The following is a 26,087-nucleotide window of genomic DNA, read 5'->3' as shown; positions in this document are numbered from 1 at the left end:
AAGCAGTCTAGGGGGGTGTCAAACACGGAAGTGGCACTCTGCAGGAAGCCTTTCTACATTTGGCCAGATGTTCCAGAAAGCACTTTACAAGCTCCCCTCCTCGCTCTGTACCCACCAACCTTGGGCTTCCTCCCCACCGATTTTCCTCTCTTCCTTAAGAGGTTTGCTTCTCTGGATTCTCAGCACGTAGTTCCAAGATGGGGATCAGACCTGTTACAGCGGCTGTTGGGCTCTGTGCTTGGGCCGGAGGAGAGTGGAGGTGGGAAGGAGATAGGTTATGTCCCATGAAGACTGGGGCAGAATTTGCTAGATCCTTGGCCAGGTGTCATCATAATGAACGCCGAGGCGGCCACAGGAGCAGAGATTTGGGAACCGAACCCAGTGCCTTCCCTGGGACTCTCGGGGGCCAGAGTGACGTGGCTCCATCAGGTGGAAAGCCTGCGGCTTTCCGGGACCCAACTCGTGCAGCAGCCAGGACCATCAGCCACCACCACCACCACCAAGCCCAGGCCTAGGAGGAGAGGGAAGGAGGAGCTTTTTCTGCTCCCACAGAGGCCGGGGCTTGTTTGTGGGTTCGCAATTCACGGTGATAAATGTAAAGACCAATTAAGGTTTGATCCGAGCGCACGGGAGGCAGACGGCGGCGGACAGTGGGACCAATTAGCGAGCATGTCCCCTCATTCCCGCCGCGGCCGCGCCGAGCATCCCCAGGCGCCCGCGGCGTCGGCCGGGAGCGCCCGGCCTCCTCCCTCCCTCCGGGCTCGGGAAGGGCTGTCCTCCGCCAGCGAGAAGGTGCGAGGCGCGAGTGGGGCCCCCAGGCCGTGCCCTGCGTGCGGGGAGGCTCGGAGCCAGCCGCCTGCGGAGCCCCACCGTTTGCAGCCCGGGCTGGGGGATCCCCCGGGAGGGCGGGGATGGGGGCTGGAGGGCGCCCGGCGCTGCCCCGAGGGCGAAGGACAGGTGTCCGCGCGGCCGCCGCCAGGTAGCCCGGGGCTCGGAGCTGCGCGGCCCGGGCTCACGCTGGCTTTCGCTTGCACGGGGCCCGGCTGGCTCTGCTGGCGGCGGGGGCGATCTGGTGTCGTTGGTGAGGGGCTCCAAGCAGCCCCCCGGGTCCGGGGAGCCCTCGGCCTCTCCCCGTCACGCTCCCCTTTCCCTCCCGGCTCCTCCAGCCGCCCCAGACGTGACCCCCGCGCGAGGTGTGGGCGCTGCGCGCGTGATGGGTGGATGGATGGATGGCCCCGGGGTCGGGGGCGGCGCGGGCACGAGCCTCTCCTCTGCTCGGCCGGGAGGTGAGGGTGTCTGGGCGGAGAGCCAAGGCACGGAGATGGGGACCCTGGGGCCGCGGAGGAGGAGGAGGAGAAAGAGGAGGAAGAGGAGCAGGTGACGCGGGCCGGGGAGGCTCGCCCTCTGGTCCTCTGGCCGCGGGGCGGGCTCCGGGGCCGGTCCCCCCCGCGCGGCGGCTGCAAAGTTTGGAGCCGCTGGCGCCGCGCCGCGCGGTGCCCGGTCCCTCCCCGCGCAGCTCCCTCGGCGGCGGGGTCCGTGCCGCCGTCGCCGCCGGGGCAGGACAAAGGCTCATTAACACGTGATGGGACCGCGCCTCATAAATGGGACCGGAGCGGGAGGGAGCCGGAGACGGCGCGCGAGGCGAGCGGAGGGAGAGGCGGGACCGACCGCGCGCACCGGGTGAGGCGCCGCGCACCGGGACCGGCGGGCGGGGACGGGCGGCCCCGCGCCGCGCCAGGCGGGGAGCGAGCGGGAGGACCAGTGGGGAGAGCCCGGGGAAGGGGCGAGGCTCGCCGGCGGAGGGGGCTCCAGTCCCGATCCCTGTCACTGGCGGGCGCTGCAGGCTGGGGACCCCAGCGCGCGGGTAGGGGAGCGCGGACCGACTGACTTACGGACCGACGGACCGAGGCGCCTCCCGCTCCACCCCACCCACCCCTGTGCATCCCTCCCTCCCGCTTACTCCCGCTTACACCCCATCCTCCTTCTCCACTTCTTCTCCGCCTCCGCCTCCTCCAGGCTCCCGCGGCGCCAGTGCCACCCCCGGCCCGGGCGGGGCGCCTCCGCTCGCTCCCCGCAGAGCTCTCCGCGGGGGGACGCTCGGTTCCCGGAGAAGCCGTCCCTGCGCCGGGCGAGAGGTGCCCGGGGAGCTTCCCATCCGAGGAGGACCGGGGGATGTGAAGGGTAAGACCTGGCAGACTTTCATTTGGAAATTACTTTTCTCGCTTCCCTCCCTCCCCGCCCCGGGTGCTGACCTGTGTGGTCCCCAAGGTCCATCCTAGAGTTCTTATTCCGCCCGAGCGGATCGTGCGTTAGTGTTTACTTGGCTGGGCAGCCCCCGCCTGTGAACTGGGGCCGGTGCTACTCTTACTTCTGGAGGTTTCTACCATGGACTAGTTGCTGGGTGTGTGTGCACCTGGCTCTCCGGATGCAGCGATGTCTGTGTAGGGGAAAGGTGTGGTGGGGCATGTTTGGAAAACGGGCGCTTGAGTTGATGCTCAGAGGCTGTCAACCCTACCAGCAACGAAGTCTTCCCAGAGAAATCATCCATCCATCCCGGCATCAAGCCTAGAAACTGTCTGAAGTGCATGTTTAGCTGTCATGTAAAGAAATGGATGTCAAATAATAAACTTTTTTTTATATACAGGAAAAATATACAGCTGCAGGAACCGCTCTTCTTTGAGGGGGGAATAAATGGGCACGGAACTAATATCTAAATTTGAATGTTGATGGAACCATTTAACTCAGAAGTGGCCATTAGCTGGGGGGGAAAAAGTTGATGTGCTTTTAAAAGACATTTCTTGCTGAGGCTCAGAACCATAAAAGGATCCCCGAAGCAAATGTGTTGGCTGTGAGAGACGTGAGGAGCTGTCATTTGGTCATTTGAAAGTTTAGAAGCAACATGCATGTATCTAATTTTAGTGTTACATTGAACAGATGAGGGGAAAATTAGTCACCTATTAATCATTTTGTCTCTCATCTTTTTTTTTTCTTTAAAAAAAAGTGTTATTCTTGCCTTTGTTGTTGTTTTCTTGATACATTAAGCATACTCTGGCATTTAAAACAATAAGAGATTAGAATAGATAATACTGGCTTAAAAGGGGTGGAAAGGTATTTCTGTGGGTCCCCTAACTTCTCATTTTTATTTCCCAGATAGTAATATATTTTGAACAATGGGGGAAATGTAATTTCTTAGCAGAAACGGAGTGGACGTTGAATATCAGTGGGATGCCCACTGCCATCAATCTATTTTGCAGAATATTGAGAAGCTCAGAGCAACCAACCTTTAAGGTTCCCCTAGGACTGTATCCGATGTAAAGTGTTGCTGCTCCAATCCCACCCTGCTGACAGTTTCCCGGGAAGACAGACTGATGGATCTCTCTCGGTCCCCCTCCCCCACTCTCCTAACTCAGTTATGGCCATTTTATCGCAATAAAAAGCCACGTATCGTTTCCTAAGTGAGACACGTTATTTTCTGATTATATCCATACACGCACAGTATCCAGGCATCTCCAGAATTTCAAACGTTGTCTACTGCAGGCAGTTATTTGTAGGCACAACAGCAGTCACCATCGTTGGGCAGGAGGTTTGAGGATGGACATGGTATTTAAAAAAAAAAAAAAAAAACTAATCCGTTTTAGGTTATCAAAAGAACTTACTGTAAAAGGAGACTCTTTTTATTCCAAAGATGTCTTCACTCCAGGCAAGGAGCAGTCTTGGTGAAGGTATGTATCAAGTGTCTGATGGGGAGAAGTCTCATTGTGTTCCTAAGTCTCCGTGGGGGTAAGATGATGCCACAGGGGGAAGAGCTCAGGTCTGACCTTTCCAAGATGAAATGGCTATGCTTGCACACTCCTTGTTAGGAAGGCAAATTAGATCTCACCCCCACCCCCCACCCCGCCCTCCACCCCCTGTGGTAACAGACAGCAGCCGTAGATGTGCATACAAAAAGAATGTGATGCCCAGTCCCTTTCACAACCATAGGTGACGGTGTGTAATTTGGTGTGTGAAGTTTTCCATTCTGGTGAAAATGCGATCGCACGCTGGAGTGGCGCTGGGCTTTGTTTGTTATCCGCTGTTTTCTGTCTTTTCCCCGTTACCCTTTTCCCAGTGGACTGCGAGCCTCCCTGTCTCGCCTGCGAGGTTGTTCTTCTCTAATAAGCCTAGCTGCCGGATCAATGTGTTCTTTTTGGCATTTCAAAATGTTAAAATAGTGAAATTGTTAAATGTTACCAAGATGGAACTGCTGGGAATAAAATTCTCCGGAAGAACCACTATATTGGTGGCATATTTCAGACTAGTCCAAAAGAAAACTCCCTGGATGGGTTTACCTGTTTTCTGGAGAAAGCAGCAGCCCCATTGATTAGTGTTGATAAGTGTTTAGTATGCAGCGTCAGCTTATTAATTACTAAGGCAAAGGCTGGAAAACTCTTTCAAAACAATGGTGTGACATTCTCTTCTCTGCGTGGACTCCGAATTAACATGAACCACCAGGAAATGTAGACAGGCTCCTGGGTTGTCTTGCATATTAGTGCTTGGGTTTAGAATTGAAAAACTTGCAAGTATAAGAATTAACTATTATGAAATGGAACTTATAACAGCAGTTACAGTTCACCACCCTTACCAAATGTTTCTTTCCAGAAAACAGTTGGCCTAATAAGGGAGGGGATTATTTCTCATAATTAGCTCTCCAGGAATGCTGGGGAGAAAAATAAAAAAAATAAAGAGTGATATATTGATTTTGGAAATCCCTAACAACACATGATGAGGAAAATGAGATTCGGTTATAGCGTCATGAATTTGGTCGGGAAGATGGAGCCTGTCCTGTGGGTTTGCTGCCTGTTGTTCTAGGGGTAATCATGTTATCTCAGTTGCATGATGAACACAGAGGAGAACTTACATCCCTGCAAAAAAGGATGCTGTGTCTTCACCCGTGTAAGTCTGGCTTTTCTGTTTCTGTAGTCATCATTGACTGATTGAACCAACCAAGTAGAATAAAACCAACTTTTGGGTTTAAGATAGTTATAATTCTGTTTTTGACTCTGAAACAACCTGAACCCACCAGTGTTTGAAAAACTGTGCTGGGACCAGGCTTATGTAGTGTGCACCTACGTTGTGAGGGATAGCAAGCTCGGCTGATTTTTCTTTTCTTGACTGAAAACTGGTAGAGAAGTTAAAGAAATCAAAACCAATTTGTGTACTTAACTTCATATTTCCCTCCTGAATCTCCAATTCTGTCCTAATCCTGTTCTTTAATAAAGTTAAATTTGTGTTGTAACTGCATGAATGCTGTTTTTGAGGGGAGCAGGGATTCAACACTTGCCACTGAATTGCTATTAAATGTTTTGATAGCCATTAATTAGATCAGATGAACTTAACAACTCAGATTTCTCTCAGATATATTCTAGACTAAAAGAAACGATAAATGTCATCCAGAATATGTATACTGCATAATTTTAGATGACTGGACATATCAGCACACATTTTTTGCCTAGGTATGAACAAACTTTTTCATAGATGTATATCTAGACCCCTGGTGGGCAAACTGCGGCTCAAGAGCCACATGCGGCAGCTCTTTGGGCCCTTGAGTTTTTAGCAAAGGCCAGCTTAGGAGTACCCTAATTAAGTTAATAACAATGTACCTACCTATATAGTTTAAGTTTAAAAAATGTGGCTCTCAAAAGAAATTTCAGTCGTTGATATTGGACGTTGACTAATGAGTTTGCCCACCACTGATCTAGACCAAAAGAAAATTAGACACTTTTCTTTTTATATCTGAACATATAATTTAGGTTTTAAATAAATATTATAGATTTGGGGAAGTGTCCACCTTTAGGACAACTGTGCAGATTGGCTCTGAACACTCAAGGCAAAGGGAACTATCCACCTTGAACCAAAACAAGGCTGTTCTTATTTTCCACCCTAGTGGAAGAGTGTTTTAGTTCCATGTGTTCTAAGAATCTTGCAAAGATGCCAGGGTGGGCATAACCACATTTTATCAGTCTTCCTGTTTTTGTTTTTTTGTGTGTTTTTTTTTTTTGGAGGGGTATGGGGCGGGGGGAAAGAAAGTTGAAGGAAAGTTTGAAGAAAATATACAAAGTTATTACTATATCACAAAATGCACATTAAGTTGGTAATATAACAAATTATAATACTATCACAAGTAAGTTATAGCTATAGGAAATTTGTGAGATCTGAGAAAGGGAGGATTATGTTCAGTGGTTTTCCAATGTCTATCTCTTGGTACTATTCAAAGGGTTTGATGTTAGATGATCTTCTATCTCAGTCAGGCCTTCATGGGTAGTAGTTAAGTTAGGACATATCAGGAATAATAGGTCCAAACTATTATATAAAGTAATCGCTGTGAATGTTTAGTTCATAATGTAAAATATTTGTCAAAAGTTTTCCTAGGTCATATTTTTTCGATGAACAGGACACCTCATAAAAAAAAAATGAAGCATTAGATTTCATTATAATAGGTTTTATAGGCTAGTTGCAATTATTAATATTTTTATCTAGTTTTCATTGAGATTTTCCATATATATTACTGATGTGTAATTTTGGTAAGTCCTCCAATTTAAAAGTTTCATTTGAACAAGTTAATTGCATAACTTAGTGACCATGGATTTCTTGAGTTGTTTTTGTATAGGCTTTTAAGGGAAGGATTTTACTCACCAAACCTGAGCAAATGGGCCTGGCACAGTCATAGTAGTTGTCCCAGAATACTATGAATTCTGTTTTAGCCCCAGCTGGTATCATTCTCACACCTGCACTTCAGGAAAGCTTTCAAAGTTGTTCTTTGTTTGTTTTGTGTTCTTTTGTTTTTGAATATATGAGTTGAGATTAGTCAGGTGGGACTCTGTGTGTTTTAGCTAACTCTTTTCAACCCACTGTGCTACTACATTATATTCTGTATTTTTTAATAAGATTCCTAAAGTCAATTTTGTATTTTTTAAATGCAACAAGGGATGTAAGTTTCCCCTTTTCCTAACACAGATGGCAAATCATGTTTCCCTAAGAGTACAATCTTTTATTATCTAATGTCTTATTTTTCTCCTCTAATTTAGATTCTTAATTGTTTGGCATTTGGATTTCATTGAATAGAAATTTGATCTCTTTGGCTTGATTCCTTACCACCATTATCAATTCTGAATAGCATTTTAAATTGTTTCTTAATTTCAGACGATAAAGTGCAGTGTAGTTACCTAAATTTGACAGTGTAATAGCTATTTTTTATTCCAACTAGCAAATTCCATGCTATTGCTTTTTAAAGAAAAGCAGAGGCATTTTTCAAAGATGTGCCAGGCAATCTGTTGTGATAGTTGAATATACTGGCAAGTGCTTTCACAAACTGTGTATGTCAGTAGTATATTTAAATATAATTAAAATAACATATAATTAGGAAATAATGTTTGTCAAAGTTTAAGTGTAAATGGGAGGGTTCCCCTCTCTCCTTCATCATTTCTTCACTTGTTCTTTTAGACCATATATTTAGAGAAGAAAATTGGAATCAATATGATTTCTATGAATTAAGTTATAAGGAGTTTCACATTGAAATTGGTGATAATTTCCATTATGTTTTTCCAAAAACAAAATTCTACTTTCACATGTGGGTATTTGTACTAGGAAATCTTAGAACATGGATTTCTGTTGGTCAAAGGGCTAAAAACGATGTTTTTAATATAGCAAGTGAACCACCATTATAGATAGTATACCTTTGTCACTCTTGCTTGCTTTTAACTCAGCTATATTTAAAAATATATCAATTTTATGTATTCTTTACAAAAGAGACTTAATGTAATGCCACCGTGATCTGTGTATTTTGGTTTATTCCAGTGTGGGTTGATAAATGGATAAGATTTTCAACTCATTTTAGTGCATTGCTACCAGAATTTGTAAATGTTTTCTTCCGTTTTGATAGAAGTTGTGGTGAGCAAGCACTATGCATGTGAAGAAAGAGCGAAACTAAACAACACATAACCAAAGTAAGCAAGAGATCATCCAGAGAATGCTGTATCTTTTGCATGTGTGAGAATTTGACTTTGGAAAATGTACAGCTGCTTTTGGAAATTATTTCTACGTTCTTACAAATTTAAAAAAAAAAAAAGGAAATCTTTGAATGATTTCAGTCCTCATCTATGGAAATTAACTTTGAGTAATCAATGGTCCATTTCTTATTGATAAAATAATCAGAGAGAGAACAGTCTACCCAGAGTCATATATTTTAGTGCTTTGGGATACATTTCCATATAATTATAACCGGTAGATATTTTTGTAAGATACTTGCCATCTATAAGCAGTGTAAATTGCATAATTACCAGGATAATTCTGTAAGATAATTTGCATTACTTGAGCCTCCTGCAAAATTTCCATTTCAGTTTGTCGTTTTCTGGGTTCATCTCCTGTGATACATTATTTTATGGTTCTGGAGAAAGAACAGAAGCAGAGATATTTCCATCTTTTTAAAAAAAATCCCAGCTGGAATGCTAACTACTTTTGCTTTTCCCCTGTTCTTTTACGCGCGGGAACCATGGGTTCCCTCCCAATGGTGTTGAAAGAAAAGGCCAACAGTGCTATAAAACTACATAGGCTTTGCCAATAGAATTAGGAGAAAATGGTGTTGAGTTTGTAATTTATGTCTGCATACTGGGTACTTACATATTACATCTTGAAGCTACTTTTCTCTGCTGGACAAGATATGCAACAGTAAGTTTCCGGAAACAGCACAGAGAAGCCCTGACTTGCAGGCTGAGAGGTCCCCTACTTGTGCTTATTTTCAGGATAGACTGCATTATTCTATTCCCACCAAACAGAAAGGCCTTGGTTTTAAAGATCAGTGAGATTACTGTAGCCTTGTAGTATAGTTTGATATCAGGTAGCCTGATTCCTCCAACTTGATTCTTCTTTTTCAAGATGGCTGTGGCTATTTGGGGTCTTTTGTGGTTTCCTAAAACAGCATGGTACTGGCATTAAAACAGACATATTCGATCTGTAGAACAGAATAGAGAATCCAGAAATAAACCCACACCTTTATGGTCAATTAATATTTGGCGAAGGAAGCTAGAACATACAATGGGGTAAAGGCATCCTATTCAATAAATACTGTTGGAAAACCTGGACAGATACCTGCAAAAAATGAAAGTAGACCACCTTCTTACACCGCACATAAGAATAAACTCAAAATGGATTAAAGACTTAAATGGTAGACTTGAAACCATAGAAATCCTTAAAGAAAACATAGGCAGTAAAATCTCATACATTTCTTGTAGTAATATTTTTTCTGATATATTTCCTTGGGCAAGGGAATCAACAAACTACAAAGGTTTGCACAGCAAAGGAAACCATCAACAAAATGTAAAGACAGCCCACTGAATGAAAGAACATATTTGCCAATGATACATCTGATAAGTGGTTAATTTCTGAAATTTATATAAAAAAAAACAACAAAAACTTATAAAACTCGGCATCAAAAAAACCCCCACACAATTCAATTAAAAAATGGGTAAAGGACCTGAATACACTTTTCCAAAGAGAACATACAGAGAGTCAATAAACTTGAAAAAATGCTAAGCATCACTCATCATCAGAAAAATGCACATTAAAACCACCATGAGATATCTATCAAAATGGCTTTCATCAATAAATCAACAAACAAATAGTAAAAATGTGAAGAAAGAGGAACCCTCATGCACTGTTAGTGGAATGCAGATTGGTGCAGCCACTGTAGAAAATAGTATGGAGCTTCCTTAAAATTTAAAAAAAAAAAAAATGGAACTGCCTTATGACCCAACAATCCCACTTCTGTAAATACTATATCCTAAGAATCCAGAAACACCAATCAGAAAGAATATATGCACACTTGTGTTTCATTGCAGTGCTATTTACAATAGCCAAGATTTATAAATAGCCTAAGTGCCCATCAGTAGATGAGTGGATAAATAAACTGTGGTACATTTATGCAGTGGGATACTACTCAGCTATAAAAAAAGAAAAACAGGAAATCTTACCTTTCAGGACAATATGGATGGATCTGGAGAGTATTATGCTAAACGAAGTAAGTCAGAGAAAGACAACTACCATATGATTTCACTTATCTGTGGAATCTAATAAAATAAACTAACAAAATAGAAGCAGACTCATAGATATAACAGACTGACAGCTGTCAGAGGGAAGGGGGGGCTGGGGAGTGGGTGAAAGAGGTGAAGGTATTAAGCAAAACAGAACACAATAAATAAACTCATAGACACACAGACAACAATATGGTGATTATCAGAGGGAAAGGGGTCGGGGGAAATAGTCGAGGAGATAAATGATGTTGGGAGGAGCTTAACTTCGGAAGGTGAACACACAATACAAGGCACAGGATGATGTACTATAGAACTGTACACCTGAAACCTACATAATTTTATTAAAAAATCTGTGAAGTTTGTCATGAAAGAAGGCTCTCTTATCAATCCATTCCAGTGATCTAAACACCACTCATAGATCAGTCTTTCTTGCTGTCTAACCTCAGTTCTTCCTTACCCCTCTCCCCTCAGTCTTTTTCATAGCTGTAATCTTTAACAATGGTTCTTAAACTTTAGAGTGTGTTAGAATCTGCTGGAGGCCTTGCTAAAACACAAATGCCCTATAGTTTCTGTAGGTCTGAGGCATAACCTGAGAATTTGCATTTCTCTTAAGTTCCTAAGTAATGCTCAAGCTGCTAGAGACAGATGACCCTTGAGAGTCACTGACTATAAAATAACTTCCTATGCACGATCAACCACTGTGGGACTTCTCAGATTGTTTTTGTACAGTGGAATTTCCCAGCCTGTTCTCACCTGTCTTGTTTCCTAATTCTTTATCTTCATGTTTGTTTGTTTGTTTCTGAATCCTTTCAGTTACTTAGCTCCATACAAAATTGCATAATTGCATCATGCAAACCTAGGAAAGATTTGACCTTGAGTAAGTACAATAGAACTACCTCATGGTTTCAGTAGCATAAAAATTCTGTACTTGCATCCAGTTAGAATACTTCCTTCTTAGTCATAACTGTATTTCCAAAGCATATCTTTACTGAAGCCTATTTCTTCAAGTTCTATTTTACATAATTATTTGCATCTTGAAAGCATATTTCTCTGTTTATATCTTTCGTTGTTAGTACACACTAAAAATTTTTAATTTAACATTTCAACTTAAGAAGGTGATACATAAAGACCTACTTTTAAAAAGCATGTTTCAATAGAACTCTGAATTTACACAACAATAAAAACTTGTTGAAAATTATTCCAGTGAGAAAAGATAGGAAGGAAATGGAATTGTTTAGAAAGCTACTATGTCCTCTATTTGTATGAGTATTTGAACAAATATTCACTTCTTTTGTGAAAGATTCCAATTTAGACTTTGTAATAATAGAGGATAATTTTCCATTATTTTTTTATCACAGAGTTATAACCTTTGTTGGTGATTTCATATTTGAAAATTGGAAAGCTAAATGTTTCATAAAGTAGAAATGAGTTCAAATTGTTATTAGAATTGATTTTGGGCTTCTGAGACATTCTCTTCTTACTTTTAACCTTATCTTGGCATAAACATACCATTTGTTTTCAGTAGAACTACTTTCCTTTACTCATTCTTAATTACTTACTTGAGGCAGAATTCCAAATATTCACAATTAATTTTTATTAATGTATTAAGTTTTCTCAATGTCCTTTTGCCTCACAAAAGCAATTTGGAATTTACTTTTTTCTAGGCAGTAGTAATAACCCATTTTAACCCTCAATAACATATTTTCTTATTTATGTTTTAACTTAATTATAAAATGCATAAAATGTTGTAGCAGAAGGAGAAATTGCTCAACCAAAGCAAGAAGTATGTCCTGAACAGAATAAGAAATTTATTCCTGAGGGCTTATAAAAGCCACTCCATCTAGTGGTTTAATTTTCACATAACTTCTCTTGACAAGTCTTTGAAGGACACTTGCATATGGAGAAACCCATTTGGGAAAGAGCAATGCATAACAGCATGCTTTTGAGGGAAGGAAAAAGTCCATTATAATAATAATTCTATATATTACTTTTAAAAGTCAACAGTGTATAAGTAGGATTTGCTTAGAGTTGTGCATGTCACAAATATATCTTTATTTTTTTTGTTATCATTGTTATGTGGGTAAACATTGCAGTTCATAATATATACCTGGGATAAACAAGAATAAGAACAAAAAAGTAAATATCAGATCTTAGAGCATAACCTCCACTTGCTGCCAATATAACTATTTGATACTGAGCTAAAAGATCTTGGGATAAATCATTGTTCATACCTTTTATGTAACTTTTACATTTGGGCAGGTTCTTTCAGATGGAAGTTTGTAGGACACCAAGAGTTAGGTTTAATTCTCTAATGATCAGCTGACTTTATATCAAGGAAAGTATTCACAGTTAAAAGTCATTCTATTAAGATAATATCTGCCATGTTGCCAGTGCATACCAATATTCATATAGTGAACATGTAGTGAGTACCTTCCTTGTGCCGGGCAGAGGACATATAAGGCCATCTACAACAGCTTTACAGTCAGGGTCATCATCTGAAGGGTTTAGAAACAAGAAAGAATGCAATAGGATAATTCATCAGTGCCCATCATCTCTCTCTTTGGGAAAAATCCTCAAAGCATACATAGGAAGGGGATTTACACAACCCAATAATCTTTGAAGATGAAGTATCATATGCCTATTCCATGTGTTCATATCCAATTCTATTCTGTCCTCTGTGGAAGGGCAGATGGGTGAGCTTTATTAGATGGGATGAGGTAGAATGGACAATCATTTCCATTGCTTCCTTGACCCATATTTATTACACTGGTATGATACATGGATATATAATGTACACAGTACGAGGCATAGAGAACACACACTATAAAAATGAGTTCAATGAAGCATCTTAGGGCCTTTAACTTTATATTTATTTATTTATTTATTTATTTTTATTTATTGATTATGGTATCACATAATTGTCCTCATCCCCTCATTCCCATCTCAAACCCCTCCCCACATATGTCCTCAACCCCCTGTTGTCCATGGCCACTGGTTAGGCATATATGCATGCACACAAGTCCTTTGGTTGATCTCTTCCCCTCATCCCCAACCTTCCCTCTGAGGTTTGAGAGTCTGATCGCTGCTTCTCTTTCTCTGGGTCTGTTTTTGTTCATCAGTTAAATTTATATCCATTGACCACATTGCTGTAGTAACAGCTCTCTGCTCTTAGGGCACTAAGAGTTGTCACAAACACTCTCTTGTCGGAGCCCTGCTGTGGTTAACAGAATTTCTTCTGTCTGATTCTAGCCAAGATCTTAGGAACTAGCCATGGAGAGCTTACTTCACTCTGGGTCTAAGAAAATTATATTGTTCAAGGTGGGAAGTTAAGCAATTTCCAATTATTTTGAATTTCTCTCTATAAATAATGAATGTTTAAAGTTTGCTTACTAACAACAGTCATGTCTCATTCAGACCTAAAGAAGGTGCCTTCTTCACTTCTCACTTGTGAACACTGTCATTACCACCCCCAGTCCTTACAATTGATTAATGAAGAAAATATAAGCCTACCTAATTAAAAAATAATAGTGGCAGTAACAAGTTAGATTTTATTTACTTGCCAACAGTCACTGCAGATAAGGTGCTAATCCAGGGTTGGTATTTATAGCTTACAGTTAATTGGCCTACTTTGTTCCTAAAGACCACAGAGCAAGGATGATTTGCCAGTGCCATAGGCATCCTTTTTGCAGTCAGCAGATCATTCCTCCAAATTTCAGTTGTTCACAATGTAAAATTATCACGTACTATTTATGACTTCCTTTTCCCAAAATCAACTCTTCCCCCTTCCTAGGAAATGGGAAGAAGAGTGTCTTATTAAATGATGCTTGCGCCTCAAAGTTAAGAGCAGGCACTTTGAGTTTTGCAGAGCTGGCTGAAGTTCTAGCTCTGCCCCTCTAGTTGGAGACCTCGGACAAAGCATTTTACCTCTTAGTTTTCTCATATGTATATTGGGGATTGTAATAGCACTTATTTTATGTAAATATTAAACAAAAGTAATATTTATGTCTAGCACAATGCCTGGCACATAAACATTCAAATGTCTCTCATTGAAATATTTGGGAATTGGAATGTTCTCTGTTGTGCATTTAAAGCACTCAAATTCAAGACCTTGTTTTTAGTTGGATTTAATATGTATGCTCATGGATTCAAAGAGAAAATAGCATTTATTGAAGAATGAGTGAGGAAACTTGAAACGTATGCTGCACCGTTTGGACAACATGCAGCACACTCAAAACTGTTGCTGTCCCTGGTAATGGACTGTAAAGATAATCTATCTAATGGGTTCTATACACATTACAGATAAGAATAATATATTGCTTCTAACTTTTAATGACCAGACCTTATATGCAAGTTAAAGACAATCTTATGGAATATTTAATATGTGAACCAGGCTTCTACTGAATTGAAAACTTCTTCGTATGTTCTATTTCAAGGAAAGGCTGCTTCAATTATGCTTGATTATTTTCTTTATAGTTTATGTAGAAAAGATTTCTCTCTGGGGGGAAAAGAAGCAAAGGCACATATCAGTGGGAAACATCAAAATAGCTGAGCAAAATTAAATGGTAAATGGAATTAGTTATAAAAGTCAGCAAATTATTCTGTTTATATAAATTATTTGCCTGTGTGATAGGCTCTTCTTGTGACATCATTACCTACTAGTGAGAGCTTATCTGGTGTGTTTTAGTTTCTTGAGCCATAAAAGTCCTTGTTTTAACAAGTCTTTAAGTGTTAAATGATTAAGCATACTTCAGATCCAATTTGAAAATAAATATAGCCTTATAAGGTCTTGATGTCTGTTTAGCTTATATAATCGATATATATTTATGAAAAGTCTTAACACTCGTTTTGTTAGCAAGAATAGAGCAGAGAAAATAGTGCTGGTTAATAACTTATATGTTAAAAAAGAAAAGGAAAGGAAAGGAAAAGCTTTGAGAAGCAACTGAGCATTGCAAGCATAATGGAATTTTCTTTTATGTATGGGAGAAGGAGCTGACATGAATACAGGGAAGAGGGATTATGTATTTTTGCCTAAATTATCAGTATAATTAAGTTAGTCCTTTATTTCTCATTGCTATAGAAGATGATGCAATAAGTCACCAAACTACTTTAATAATTCCAACTCTGATGGTTCGGACAAACTTACTTGCCCACTCAGCTGTAGCAGAAATATTCATTGAGTTATGATGTTGGCCTGTGAGACCATCCATGTATATTGAGGACTTGGCTTAGACATAATGCAATTATAAGTCAACTGAAACTTTCCCTATTAACTTTAAAGAAATACATTAGCAAGTTATTTTTCTTGATCAAATTAGTAGAAACCAGACTTGTTCCCAGAAGTGAATGGAAAATAAACAAATATATTCACTGGCACCGTTCTTCTCTTGAATCCTTCACAAGACTCTTCTATGAGGTTAGCCAAGCAGAACAACACAGAACCAACAAAAAGTAGGGGGGGGGGGGGACAGAATTAAGCCAGGGCCTGGGGCTTAGGCAGTTGATATGCTGGGCTCCTGTCAATTTAGATACTATGAGCTTGGCTTTGTCTCCTTAAAGCACTTATAAACAGAAACTTAGGGAAAGAGCCTGGCGAGCTGATACAGTTGGTAACTGTATTGGGAGCACCTTCTGATGCTTCCAGTGGCTTTTCTGCCTTCCTGGACAGTACAACCTGTGGGAAGCAAATATTGCCCAGTGTATGTCTCCCCCCCTCCCCACCCCACCCCCCTCCAGAGATGCTTACAGGCCACAACTGCAGGGATTTTGACTCTGAATTCAATAGTGATAAATATCTAAAGTATTAAAATGTCTCTCTGAAACATATAATGTCTCCAGCTGGGTAATGAAGAATAAAACAACCTGCTATTAAGTTACACTGATATGGAAAAAAATGCTATTTGTAGTCTTGTTTTGAGGACTTTCTTGATGCTCACCCTAATCAGAACACAGATGTCTTTATCCTTAAAGGTTATAGAAACAAAGATGTACAAAGATATAGACTTTGGGTAGACTTAAAAAAAAAAAAAGTCATGTTGCTGCCATACCCATAAAATTTCTTGGATGATACCACATCTTGATACTTGATGTATAAATTAGGGAGGGGGTGTTAATGGAGAGGCAGGTGTGCATATAGAGAGATGGATAAAAATAACTGGTGGTGGTATTCTAAAAAATTGAAGTTTAAAAAATAATAGATGCATTGCATTAAAATATTCTTATTGTTATAAATGCATGATTTATAGCTTGAATTGTTAGACTATGTTGGTTTATTTAAGTAGAATTCAAGGAAAATTGCCTTATATATCTTTCAGTCATTCTTTTACTATAACTATAATAAAAACAACTGCTTTTTAATAGGTACATCTACTATGCATCTTGCTAGAAATTTCCAATTATGATTTTCCCAGTAGCAAACAAAAACAAAATTAATGGCAGCCGCATCCCCCAAAGCATAAACTATATTACTAATGAACTCTCAAAGAGAACTCACAGTGCAAAAAATGAGCAGGTGAAAATTACTGTAATAATCCAAATGTAGAAATAAAAGCAAGCATTACTAAAATGCAGAGAACAGTTTTTCTACCATGATCCCATTAACTTAAAATAGCCTGTGCACTGTGGTATTTGGACATTACTGAAATCCTTTAACTGCACAAAATTCATGTATATTTTTTAACTGAATTCTTTAATTAAAGTTGGATTATATTGGATAAAAATTACTTTGTATCTAACTCATATTTTATCTAGCTACTTTGTGTTGATGAAAGTGCTTGGTTGCATTAAAATGGGAAATTGTGATGACATATATGGTGATTTTAGCCTAGAGTAAATCACAGGCACACGGGTTTTGCATTATGGAAATAAGCTCTGTGATCCTTTTTCTTCACTTTATAGCTCTTCCAAATACTGATTTTAGTCCTTGAGGCCATGCCAGTAGGCAGATCCCACAGGATGCTAGGATAGGAAATAGTGATTTAGTAGGAGGTAGTGTTAATTACTGCGGACTGACAAAATGCTCCAATTTGTGTTTGTAAAAAGCTGGAAGGCTTGAATATAAGATGCAAAATGGATTTCTCCTAGTTGCTGTTAATCCTTAAAACTAAAAACTACCAAAACCAGCAGCTCTGGTGTCTGAGAGACAGGGGTCCAGCTACAAAATTTTCATATTCTGGACAACTTATCATCCAGTTGGCCTCCATTTCCTTGTCTGTGAAATGGGAGTTATAAAGAAGCGCCTGACAGAGTTATTTAATGATAGAATAAATGAAGAGTCTTTCAAATGCCTGGAATATACAAATAAACATATTCCTCTACCTTTATCCATATGCATATTTTCTATTTTCTTTGTACCTTAAATGCTGAAACAGAAATAAAAATTGAATAAACAGCCTATGATCCAATTAGGGCAATTAGATCATCAAGCAATTAGATATATAATTAATAAATAGGGCTGAGAGCCATAGTACTAAGTACTGATAATAATTAATATTTACTAAAAAGTTAAATTTTGTGCTAGGCACTATGTTAAATGTTCTTTAAAATATTTAACTTCCAACACAATTCTATGATTTAGACCCCCACCTCCTCCTCCTCCTTCCTATTTTACAGATGGAATACTGAAGTTTTGAAAGACCAACACGGGTCTGACACTAACACTTGGTCTGTGTAACTCCTAACTCAGAGTTCTCTCCATTAGTAATGCTTTGGTTGGAATCAGTAAATAAATATTGGTTTCTGTGATTATTTTGATTATTATAGATATCACTCACTACTTCTAATTTTTTTTATAAGCTAATGAGCCTAATAGCCACATTTTAAACAAGCATTTATAAGTAGTAAAATCAATTCTCTGGCTGTTTATTTTAAAACAAAACCCATTTGCTTAGCTTAGAATTGAAGAGCCCTTACAATTTGGCCTGTCCTCTCAGTCATTCTTATTTCTAGTGCAATCCGAGTGAGAAGGCTTGAATGATGAGATGCATCTCTTGTCTTCAGTGTGCTTGTGGCATCAACCCACTCATGGGGGACATGGCCAGGAAGCACTGTCCATATCACTCCTCCCAGAAATACATATCTGGGTCTTGCCCTGGCTGGGTAGCTCAGTTGGTTGGAGTGTTGTCCCATTCAGCAAAAAGTTTTGGGTTCAATTCCCAGTCAGGACACATACCTAGGTTTCAGATTTGATCCCCAATCAGGTGTATAGGAGAGGCAGGTGATCTCTCTCTCTCTCTCTCTCTCTCTCTCTCTCTCTCTCTCTCTCTCTCTCTCTCTCTCTCTCTCTCTCCGTCCCTCCTTTTCTTCTCTCTAAAATCAATAAAAATATATTCCTGAGTGAGGATTTTAAAAATCTTGCTTTTCTCCTAAGCCCTTTATGACATTTTTCTTGGTTGGTGTAGACGAGCCGCAGTTTGCTGACCACTGTCCTAACCCGACTGTGAAATGCACAGCACACCCAAGCCCATGTGCTTCACTTGACCCCAGACCCTGGCACTCTGCAGGGGAAGCACACTGCGGCATGTACAGAGAGCTAAGGTGATGAAAGAAACGTTTCTGGTGCATGCCACATCAGCAGCTCCTGGGTGGCTTTTCTTTAACTAAGTGACTCACTCACTTGGTTGACGAATCTGGCAGAGACTTTTCCTTTCATTTACAGGAATGAAATAACATGATGGTACTCATTGACGGTGGTTTGAATTCTGGTTTTCTCACCACCCGGCTTATCTGTTTTCCCTGTCAGGAGTCCCTGCTGCCAGCCTCTTTCTCAGTCGTTCGGAGTTTGGCATAACTGAAGACGGAGGGCATGAAGTCCATCCTAGATGGCCTTGCAGACACCACCTTCCGCACCATCACCACGGACCTCCTCTACGTGGGCTCGAATGACATTCAGTACGAAGACATCAAAGGCGACATGGCATCCAAATTAGGGTACTTCCCGCAGAAATTTCCTCTAACTTCCTTCAGGGGCAGTCCCTTCCAAGAGAAGATGACTGCTGGAGACAGTCCTCAGCTGGTCCCCGCGGACCAGGTGAACATGACCGAATTTTACAACAAGTCTCTCTCCTCCTACAAGGAGAATGACAACATCCAGTGTGGGGAGAACTTCATGGACATGGAGTGCTTCATGATCCTGAACCCCAGCCAGCAGCTGGCCATCGCCGTGCTGTCCCTCACGCTGGGCACCTTCACGGTTCTGGAGAACCTGCTGGTGCTGTGCGTCATCCTGCACTCCCGCAGCCTCCGCTGCCGGCCCTCCTACCACTTCATCGGCAGCCTGGCTGTGGCAGACCTCCTGGGCAGTGTCATCTTCGTCTACAGCTTCGTGGACTTCCACGTGTTCCACCGCAAGGACAGCCCCAATGTGTTTCTGTTCAAACTGGGAGGCGTCACAGCCTCCTTCACGGCCTCGGTCGGCAGCCTGTTCCTCACGGCCATCGACAGGTACATCTCGATCCACAGGCCCCTGGCCTACAAGAGGATCGTCACCAGGCCCAAGGCCGTGGTGGCCTTCTGCCTGATGTGGACCATCGCGATTGTGATCGCCGTGCTGCCCCTCCTGGGCTGGAACTGCAAGAAGCTGCAATCCGTTTGCTCGGACATTTTCCCGCTCATCGATGAGACCTACCTGATGTTCTGGATCGGGGTCACCAGCGTGCTGCTGCTGTTCATCGTGTACGCCTACATGTACATCCTCTGGAAGGCCCACAGCCATGCAGTCCGCATGATCCAGCGCGGCACCCAGAAGAGCATCATCATCCACACGTCGGAGGACGGCAAGGTGCAGGTGACCCGGCCGGACCAAACCCGCATGGACATCCGGCTGGCCAAGACCCTGGTCCTGATCCTCGTGGTTCTGATCATCTGCTGGGGCCCTCTGCTTGCCATCATGGTGTACGACCTCTTCGGGAAGATGAACAAGCTGGTGAAGACGGTGTTCGCCTTCTGCAGTATGCTCTGCCTGCTGAATTCCACCGTGAACCCCATCATCTACGCCCTGAGGAGCAAGGACCTGAGGCACGCGTTCCGGAGCATGTTCCCCTCGTGTGAAGGCACCGCGCAGCCCCTCGACAACAGCATGGGTGACTCAGACTGCCTGCACAAGCACGCCAACAACACAGCCAGTGTCCACAGGGCCACCGAGAGCTGCATCAAGAGCACCGTCAAGATCGCCAAGGTGACCATGTCTGTGTCTACCGACACGTCCGCCGAGGCTGTGTGAGCCTGACACCCCCGGGGCAACGCAGGAAAAGAAATCCGTGTTTCTGTTTTTGTTTTTACAGCTGAAGATCTAGAAGAGTCTGTCGTCTCATCGGTTATATTTTTTTAAGTTTATCATGCTCATTGAAAAAAAAGTGATTGTTTCCATGATCGGTTCTCTGTTCGCTGATGTTTTCTGATCGTGTAGATTCTCAAACTCAGTTCTCTCCAGGGATTTACAGTGAAGAAAGCCTATTGCTGAAGTGACTGGAAGGTCCAAAGTTCCAGCGAAACAGGAGGGAAACCTTGTGCTGCACAGTTTGCAGTCTAAGTACCACTGGAACAATGCCATGCAATGAGTAATGCCTTTGTAACCACCACTTTCATTATAATGTGAAATGTATGTGTCCATCAGTAGCAGAGCTGTCCATTTTTACCGCAGTTATATAGTACTAAAGTAGAGCTATTTTGTAAAATGTATTGTGTCCCGTGAAATGTGTATCCGTGTTTACTGTGTGTTGTTTGTATTTGTCTAGTTCAGCAAAATTGAAAAGTAGCATTTTATGAAAACAGTGGAATATAAGCAGTGGGTACATGGCAATGAGATCACTTTTTTTTTTTTTTAAGAGTATTGCCCATGATATAACTTTAGAAACCTTAATATTTTTTCAAACATCTCTATTTAAAATTGACATTGGAAATAATGATAAAGATTGTTGGGTTTTTGTTTTTTTCTTCTTCTTCTGTTAATACAACAAGAAGAATTAGAAGACTCTCCAAAGTATTGAGCAGAAGTTAGTGACACTTAAAATTTATTAGCTCCGCATTTTCATACAAGGACATTTATGATCTTCTGGACTAAAGCTATCTCTTGGGTGACAGATTACAATTAGAATGGGGCAGGGGGAAGGCATATTGACTTTTTTGGCTGACGTCTCTGACTTTCTTTAGTCTTTAGCTATTACTGGACTTCTTAAGACAGCATGTGTCAACCTTAATGTATATTGTTATCACTGTGCAATTGCTGTTTACTTGAAGAGTATTGTATTCTTATATTCCAGGTTTAAGTAGATTTTATGCCTGGGTGGCCAAACAACAGTCTTCATTTCTTTTTCTTAATTGAAAAGAAGTATTGTCTGGATCAGTGAAATTATACTGTGTGTGAGTGTGAACATAAATGTGTGTGGTGTTTCTACCCTGTAACTGTTACCGTAATGTCATGAAGTGAGAAAACTGTGACCACGTGTAAACTGTACCACTTGCTGCACTCGTGTACATGAATTCAGTTTCTAAAATCAAGTTCATTCAGATAATCTTGTTGATAAAAATATTGACCATGAGCATTCAGAACCCTCCCCTCTCTCCCTCAACCGACCCCTCCTTTTAAGAGGCTGGGTCAAGTATTACTAAATGGACCTTCAGGTATTTCCTAAGACCAGTGTTTAGCAAGGAAAAATCAGTAATGAGCATTTAAGTGAAGTCCTGTATTTACCGTGTTAATAGCAGGAAATGAGAGTGTTTTGGTTTCTGAGCACCTAATATGAATCAAGTCCATGGAGATGTAAGTCATTATAAGGGGCGTGGCTCTAAAAATCCTTCCGTGCTAACATTCTTTGGTTGTGCTTGTAGGGAGTGCGATCCCGGCTTAAGTAGCATCATACACAGCTTGCTGGAAGTGAGACCACCAGGTCCAGCCCATGTGGCTAAGGAGCCTATCAGACAGTGAGCAGTGGGTGAGAACGAAAAGGGCAGTGAGGAGCTGACACACTCATGGCAGAGGCCTGGATGACATAGGGCTGCTCTGCGCTTCACCCAGACGCCCTTGGGGACAGCCCAGCACCCAGCTGGTTTGGGTAAGGAATAAGGCCTTTTCTCTGGTCCTGGTAACCAAGATCTGCTACAGCGTAAGGATGAGCTTCCTTTCCTCCCACGCCCTGGCCCGCTACTCCTTAATGGTGCTCAGAGTCAGGCCCTTTCCCAGCAAGCTTAAGAAACTGATATTGCTTAAGAAACCACTTGACTGGCAAACGTATAATCTCCTCCTGATGCAGACAAAGCACGGCTCCTGCTGGATCCAGAGGCCTGCGTAGCATGAAGTGAAGTGGAGAGCTAGTGTTTTTGGTGACTTTTTAGGTGTTCAGATACCTGTGCAGCCTGGCGGGGTCTTCTTGCAATGTATGGCCTGGGGCTGAACATGGCCTGTGGACCAAGCTGAGATACTTTAATCATCTGTGTATATAATAATAGTTCACATCCACCCGCGGGTTCCCTTGCTTGATCTCTCTGTAATATGCAGACGAGGGCTCAGGTTGCTAGAGCATTAATAAGATCTCTTCAGAAGAAGGAGAAAAGATTCTTTATGAAAAAAAACTCCCCAGGGTCTAGTTTTCATTTAAGAAATGCCACTCTTTTGTCCCACATTAGCCTGAATATTAATCTACATGTCTCAGAGCTCACCAGACAGTACAAACTTTTTTTTCCTCACAGCTATGAAGACATGGTAAAAGTGAAATTCTACTTACTGGTAAAAAAACAACAACACAACAACATAAAAAAAAAATCTCCAGGATTCATTTTTGAAACTGTATTTGTGTGTGTGCAAAGTAGATTTTATAATGTGTTGTACTTTCAAGATCTAAATCATATATAATTAATGAAGGGACCATGGGGCTGACAGCACTAAACTTGGTGCTCATTGATATTCTAAGAAATATCTGTGAAATATCATCATGTATGCATTATACCTCCTTTATTTTAAAACAAATCAGTTTGATTCCCTTTGACACTTTAATATCGTTTCCTAACCAGGTTACTCAGATGTTCTCTCATGAATATACTCATTAGAGTTACCATTTATTAGTATCATGCATTAATCAGTTCCTTCATTAGACCCATTAATTTAAATATAATTTAGATTTCAGTAAATGTTTAAAGGTCCAACTTCAGAGTTGTCTACTTTCCTCTGAGAAGAATACATTTGTCCTGACCATGCATGCCACCATCACGTGTGTCTTCAGAAAGGGCCAGCTTTCCACCTGCTCCCTTTCTCCCGAGTCATGATGAACCTTTCAGTCCTACACTGGGAGTGTCTTTTCTTTGCATGGGACTCTTAGAGATATGGGCGGACTTGCTTATTTAGTGGCTAGTCCATGTCAGGAGTATACATACATGTGTTCTGAACCAGCTCAGACTCGCCACAGTACGCAGCGTTGTGGCTAGCAGAAGAGAAAGAGCAGTTGTTTGTGGAGAAGGAGGGCTGTTCCCAAGAACCTCTAATCTTTCATCTGAAATACATGTAAAAGGAGCACGGATCTGGGAAAAGCTGACGACATATGCCTATGCTTGAGATGATTCCCCAGCCTCCCCATCCATCACTTTGAGTCAAGCCTATCTGGCGTTAGGTGTCAAGGCATTTTGGCAGCCTGCACTCACCCTACCCCCACATGGGAATTAGAGCTTGGGTGAGTAGCATTCCAGTTAGTGCCCTGATGATTCATTTCTGCCATTCCATGTCTGTAAAAGAGACCACCAATATCATGCGCAAAATTAGATTTCTCACAATCTAACTGTATATTTGTATGATATTTTAAAATCTCCTAAATGCTGGGCAATGGCTATTAACAAATGTCTTGCACTGGCCTTCTGATGAAATGTTAACAATGCCTATTGTAATATAGACAAAACATTTTATCTACTGATTTGGGCTGAATGTATGTAAATAGGTCTTTAAAAAAAAAAGTCAAATGTTGAAGCAGTGGCCTACGAATCAGTAATTTTCAGATAGAAGAGTTTTTTTCTTTTGCTGTGGCATCCTAAAAGCTGTCTGCACGTAAATTTAGTGCACTAGGCCTGCTGGGGATTGGAGTCCCCAGGAAAGGAAACCCTTTCTTGTAATAATATAAATGAAGATACTAGATCATCTGGATTCTTCCAACGTTTCAAGTGGAAAACAATTCTTTATTGTCTGTAAATCTAACATTATTACTTTTCCTCTTAGAAAAATATTGTACTTGTTAGATGTTTGTTGAGCTGGTAACATCCTTGCAACTGCTGCAGTTCCTTTGTTAGTAACATGTATAATATTTTGTACACAAGTACCAGTAAGGTTGTTATTCACTGTAGCTTCAGTCATTAAATTACTATAGCAAAATAGTACTTCTGTAATATTTACAATGTATTAAGCCCACACTCTATTTTATTTCAGTGATATAATTACATTGTTATTTACAAAGTTGTTAATTACAAAGGAAAACATCCCCTCATGTCAATTGTCCAAAGTTACCTGGAATCAAATAAAAATTCTAGATTATCATGAAGGACATAAAATGCCTTTGTATTCTGCCTTATTTCACAGACTGGTGTTAAAACATTCAAGATTTGAGTTCTAAAAGGTTGTTAAAAAACTGATTAACAATTCCCCAAAAGCACAACTTGATTTGAGAAATGGAGACAGATTGGATTAATATATTCATTTGTAACATGGGAAAAACATGGAAAAGCCATCATACATAAGAAGGAAGAAAGCCTGCCATGCCTTTTTAAAGCATTATTTCATCAAAGAGTTGGAGCATAGTGCAGTAAGTTAAACACATGTTCTGTTCAAATGTGTAAACCAAATTAAAATTTGGCAGATTTATTAGAACATATGTCTAAAGTATTTTATAAAATCATACATTCTGAACCAGGTGAAAGAGACTACTTTTCAATGTAGCTTGTGAAAACACAATTTTTATTTGAACAGTAAGAGAAAATAGTTTAAACACCTTATAATGAATTAAAAAAGCATTATAATTAAGTTTATACATTATTACCATCTAAAGAATGTTTTCAGTCAATTTTGAAAGAAGACTTTTAATTTTCAAATAAGGAATTGGTAAATATTAAAAATCGATTATTTTTATTTTTAATGGCTATAATAAAAAATTTTAATTTTCCCTTCTTTAAGGTAAATACTACAGTAACTACATAAGCTGATATGTGCCTAATGAAAAGCAGATGATGTGTTCTTAGTTCTTAAATTTTATACTGAGACTAGATGGGAATAAGATACTTCGTATCTTCACATAACATCTTGAAACTCAAAAACTAATCCCCAGTCAATAATGTGTGCTCTATCTGTAATGAAATATATATTTAGATTAATGTAGGAACAGAAAACCAATTAGAGTAGGATAGAAGCTCCACAGTCTCCCCATAGATAGTTCCAACTCCACCCATACCTCTAGGCTATCCTATGATCAGAGTTTCTTTTGGCTTGGAGGGGATAACATGAAGTTTTCGGCTCCACACTGTCCCTGGGATGCTGGTAAGAAAAATGGAATGTACATATCTGATTAGCTTAGGGGTAATGAAATGTGGAATGGTCATATCTCTAAACATCTCGGAAGTACCAGTCATCGAGCTACTACTGTCTTAACCATTTCAGAAGTTTTTAGGTAAGGTTAAATAATAAATATATAAAATTTTGGATATATAGGATTTTGGATACACAGTTTCCTATGACATGGCCAAAGGAAAAGAAAATGGTAGGAAGAAATAAAATATGAGATGAAAATACAATACAGTCTTGGATTAAGAGAAAAATGAGGTTCTGGGACTCCAGTATTAATTAAACACATTGCTTATTGCTTTGAACATGAGTGCTAAAATATTAGTAGAACAAATTAATAATTTTTCTCTTAATACTAAGAAGTAAGTGACTAATGCAGCACTTCAGTTAATGGTAATAATAATAATAATAATAATAGGATTCCTAACATCTTTGGATAAATGTGATCCACTTGAAAATGCCCCAGGGTTCTTTATCTAGTACACAATCTTTTTTACTAA

The 26,087-nt window shown here is 40.8% G+C and overlaps 1 protein-coding gene across 3 annotated transcripts; it reads left to right on the top strand.

The window, feature by feature from the left end:
- The first annotated feature begins 1,346 nt into the window (after positions 1–1,346).
- CNR1 (cannabinoid receptor 1) lies at positions 1,347–24,585 on the top strand. Of its 3 annotated transcripts, XM_084890095.1 has the most exons (3): positions 1,348–1,680; positions 2,017–2,181; positions 18,802–24,585. In XM_084890095.1, the coding sequence occupies exon 3, from the start codon at positions 18,865–18,867 to the stop codon at positions 20,278–20,280; it is 1,416 nt and encodes a 471-aa protein (XP_084746221.1). In that variant the 5' UTR covers positions 1,348–1,680; positions 2,017–2,181; positions 18,802–18,864; the 3' UTR covers positions 20,281–24,585. The 3 variants fall into 3 exon arrangements, with proteins under 3 accessions (XP_084746222.1, XP_084746221.1, XP_084746220.1); XM_084890096.1 differs by lacking the exon at positions 2,017–2,181 and having other exon boundaries at positions 1,347–1,680; XM_084890094.1 differs by lacking the exon at positions 1,348–1,680 and having other exon boundaries at positions 1,688–2,181.
- Positions 24,586–26,087: the final 1,502 nt, after the last annotated feature.

Source organism: Pipistrellus hanaki (assembly GCF_964339955.1).
Source record: "Pipistrellus hanaki genome assembly, chromosome: 7".
Taxonomy (NCBI): Eukaryota; Metazoa; Chordata; class Mammalia; order Chiroptera; family Vespertilionidae; genus Pipistrellus; species Pipistrellus hanaki.
This window is presented reverse-complemented; position numbering and strand designations above follow the sequence as displayed.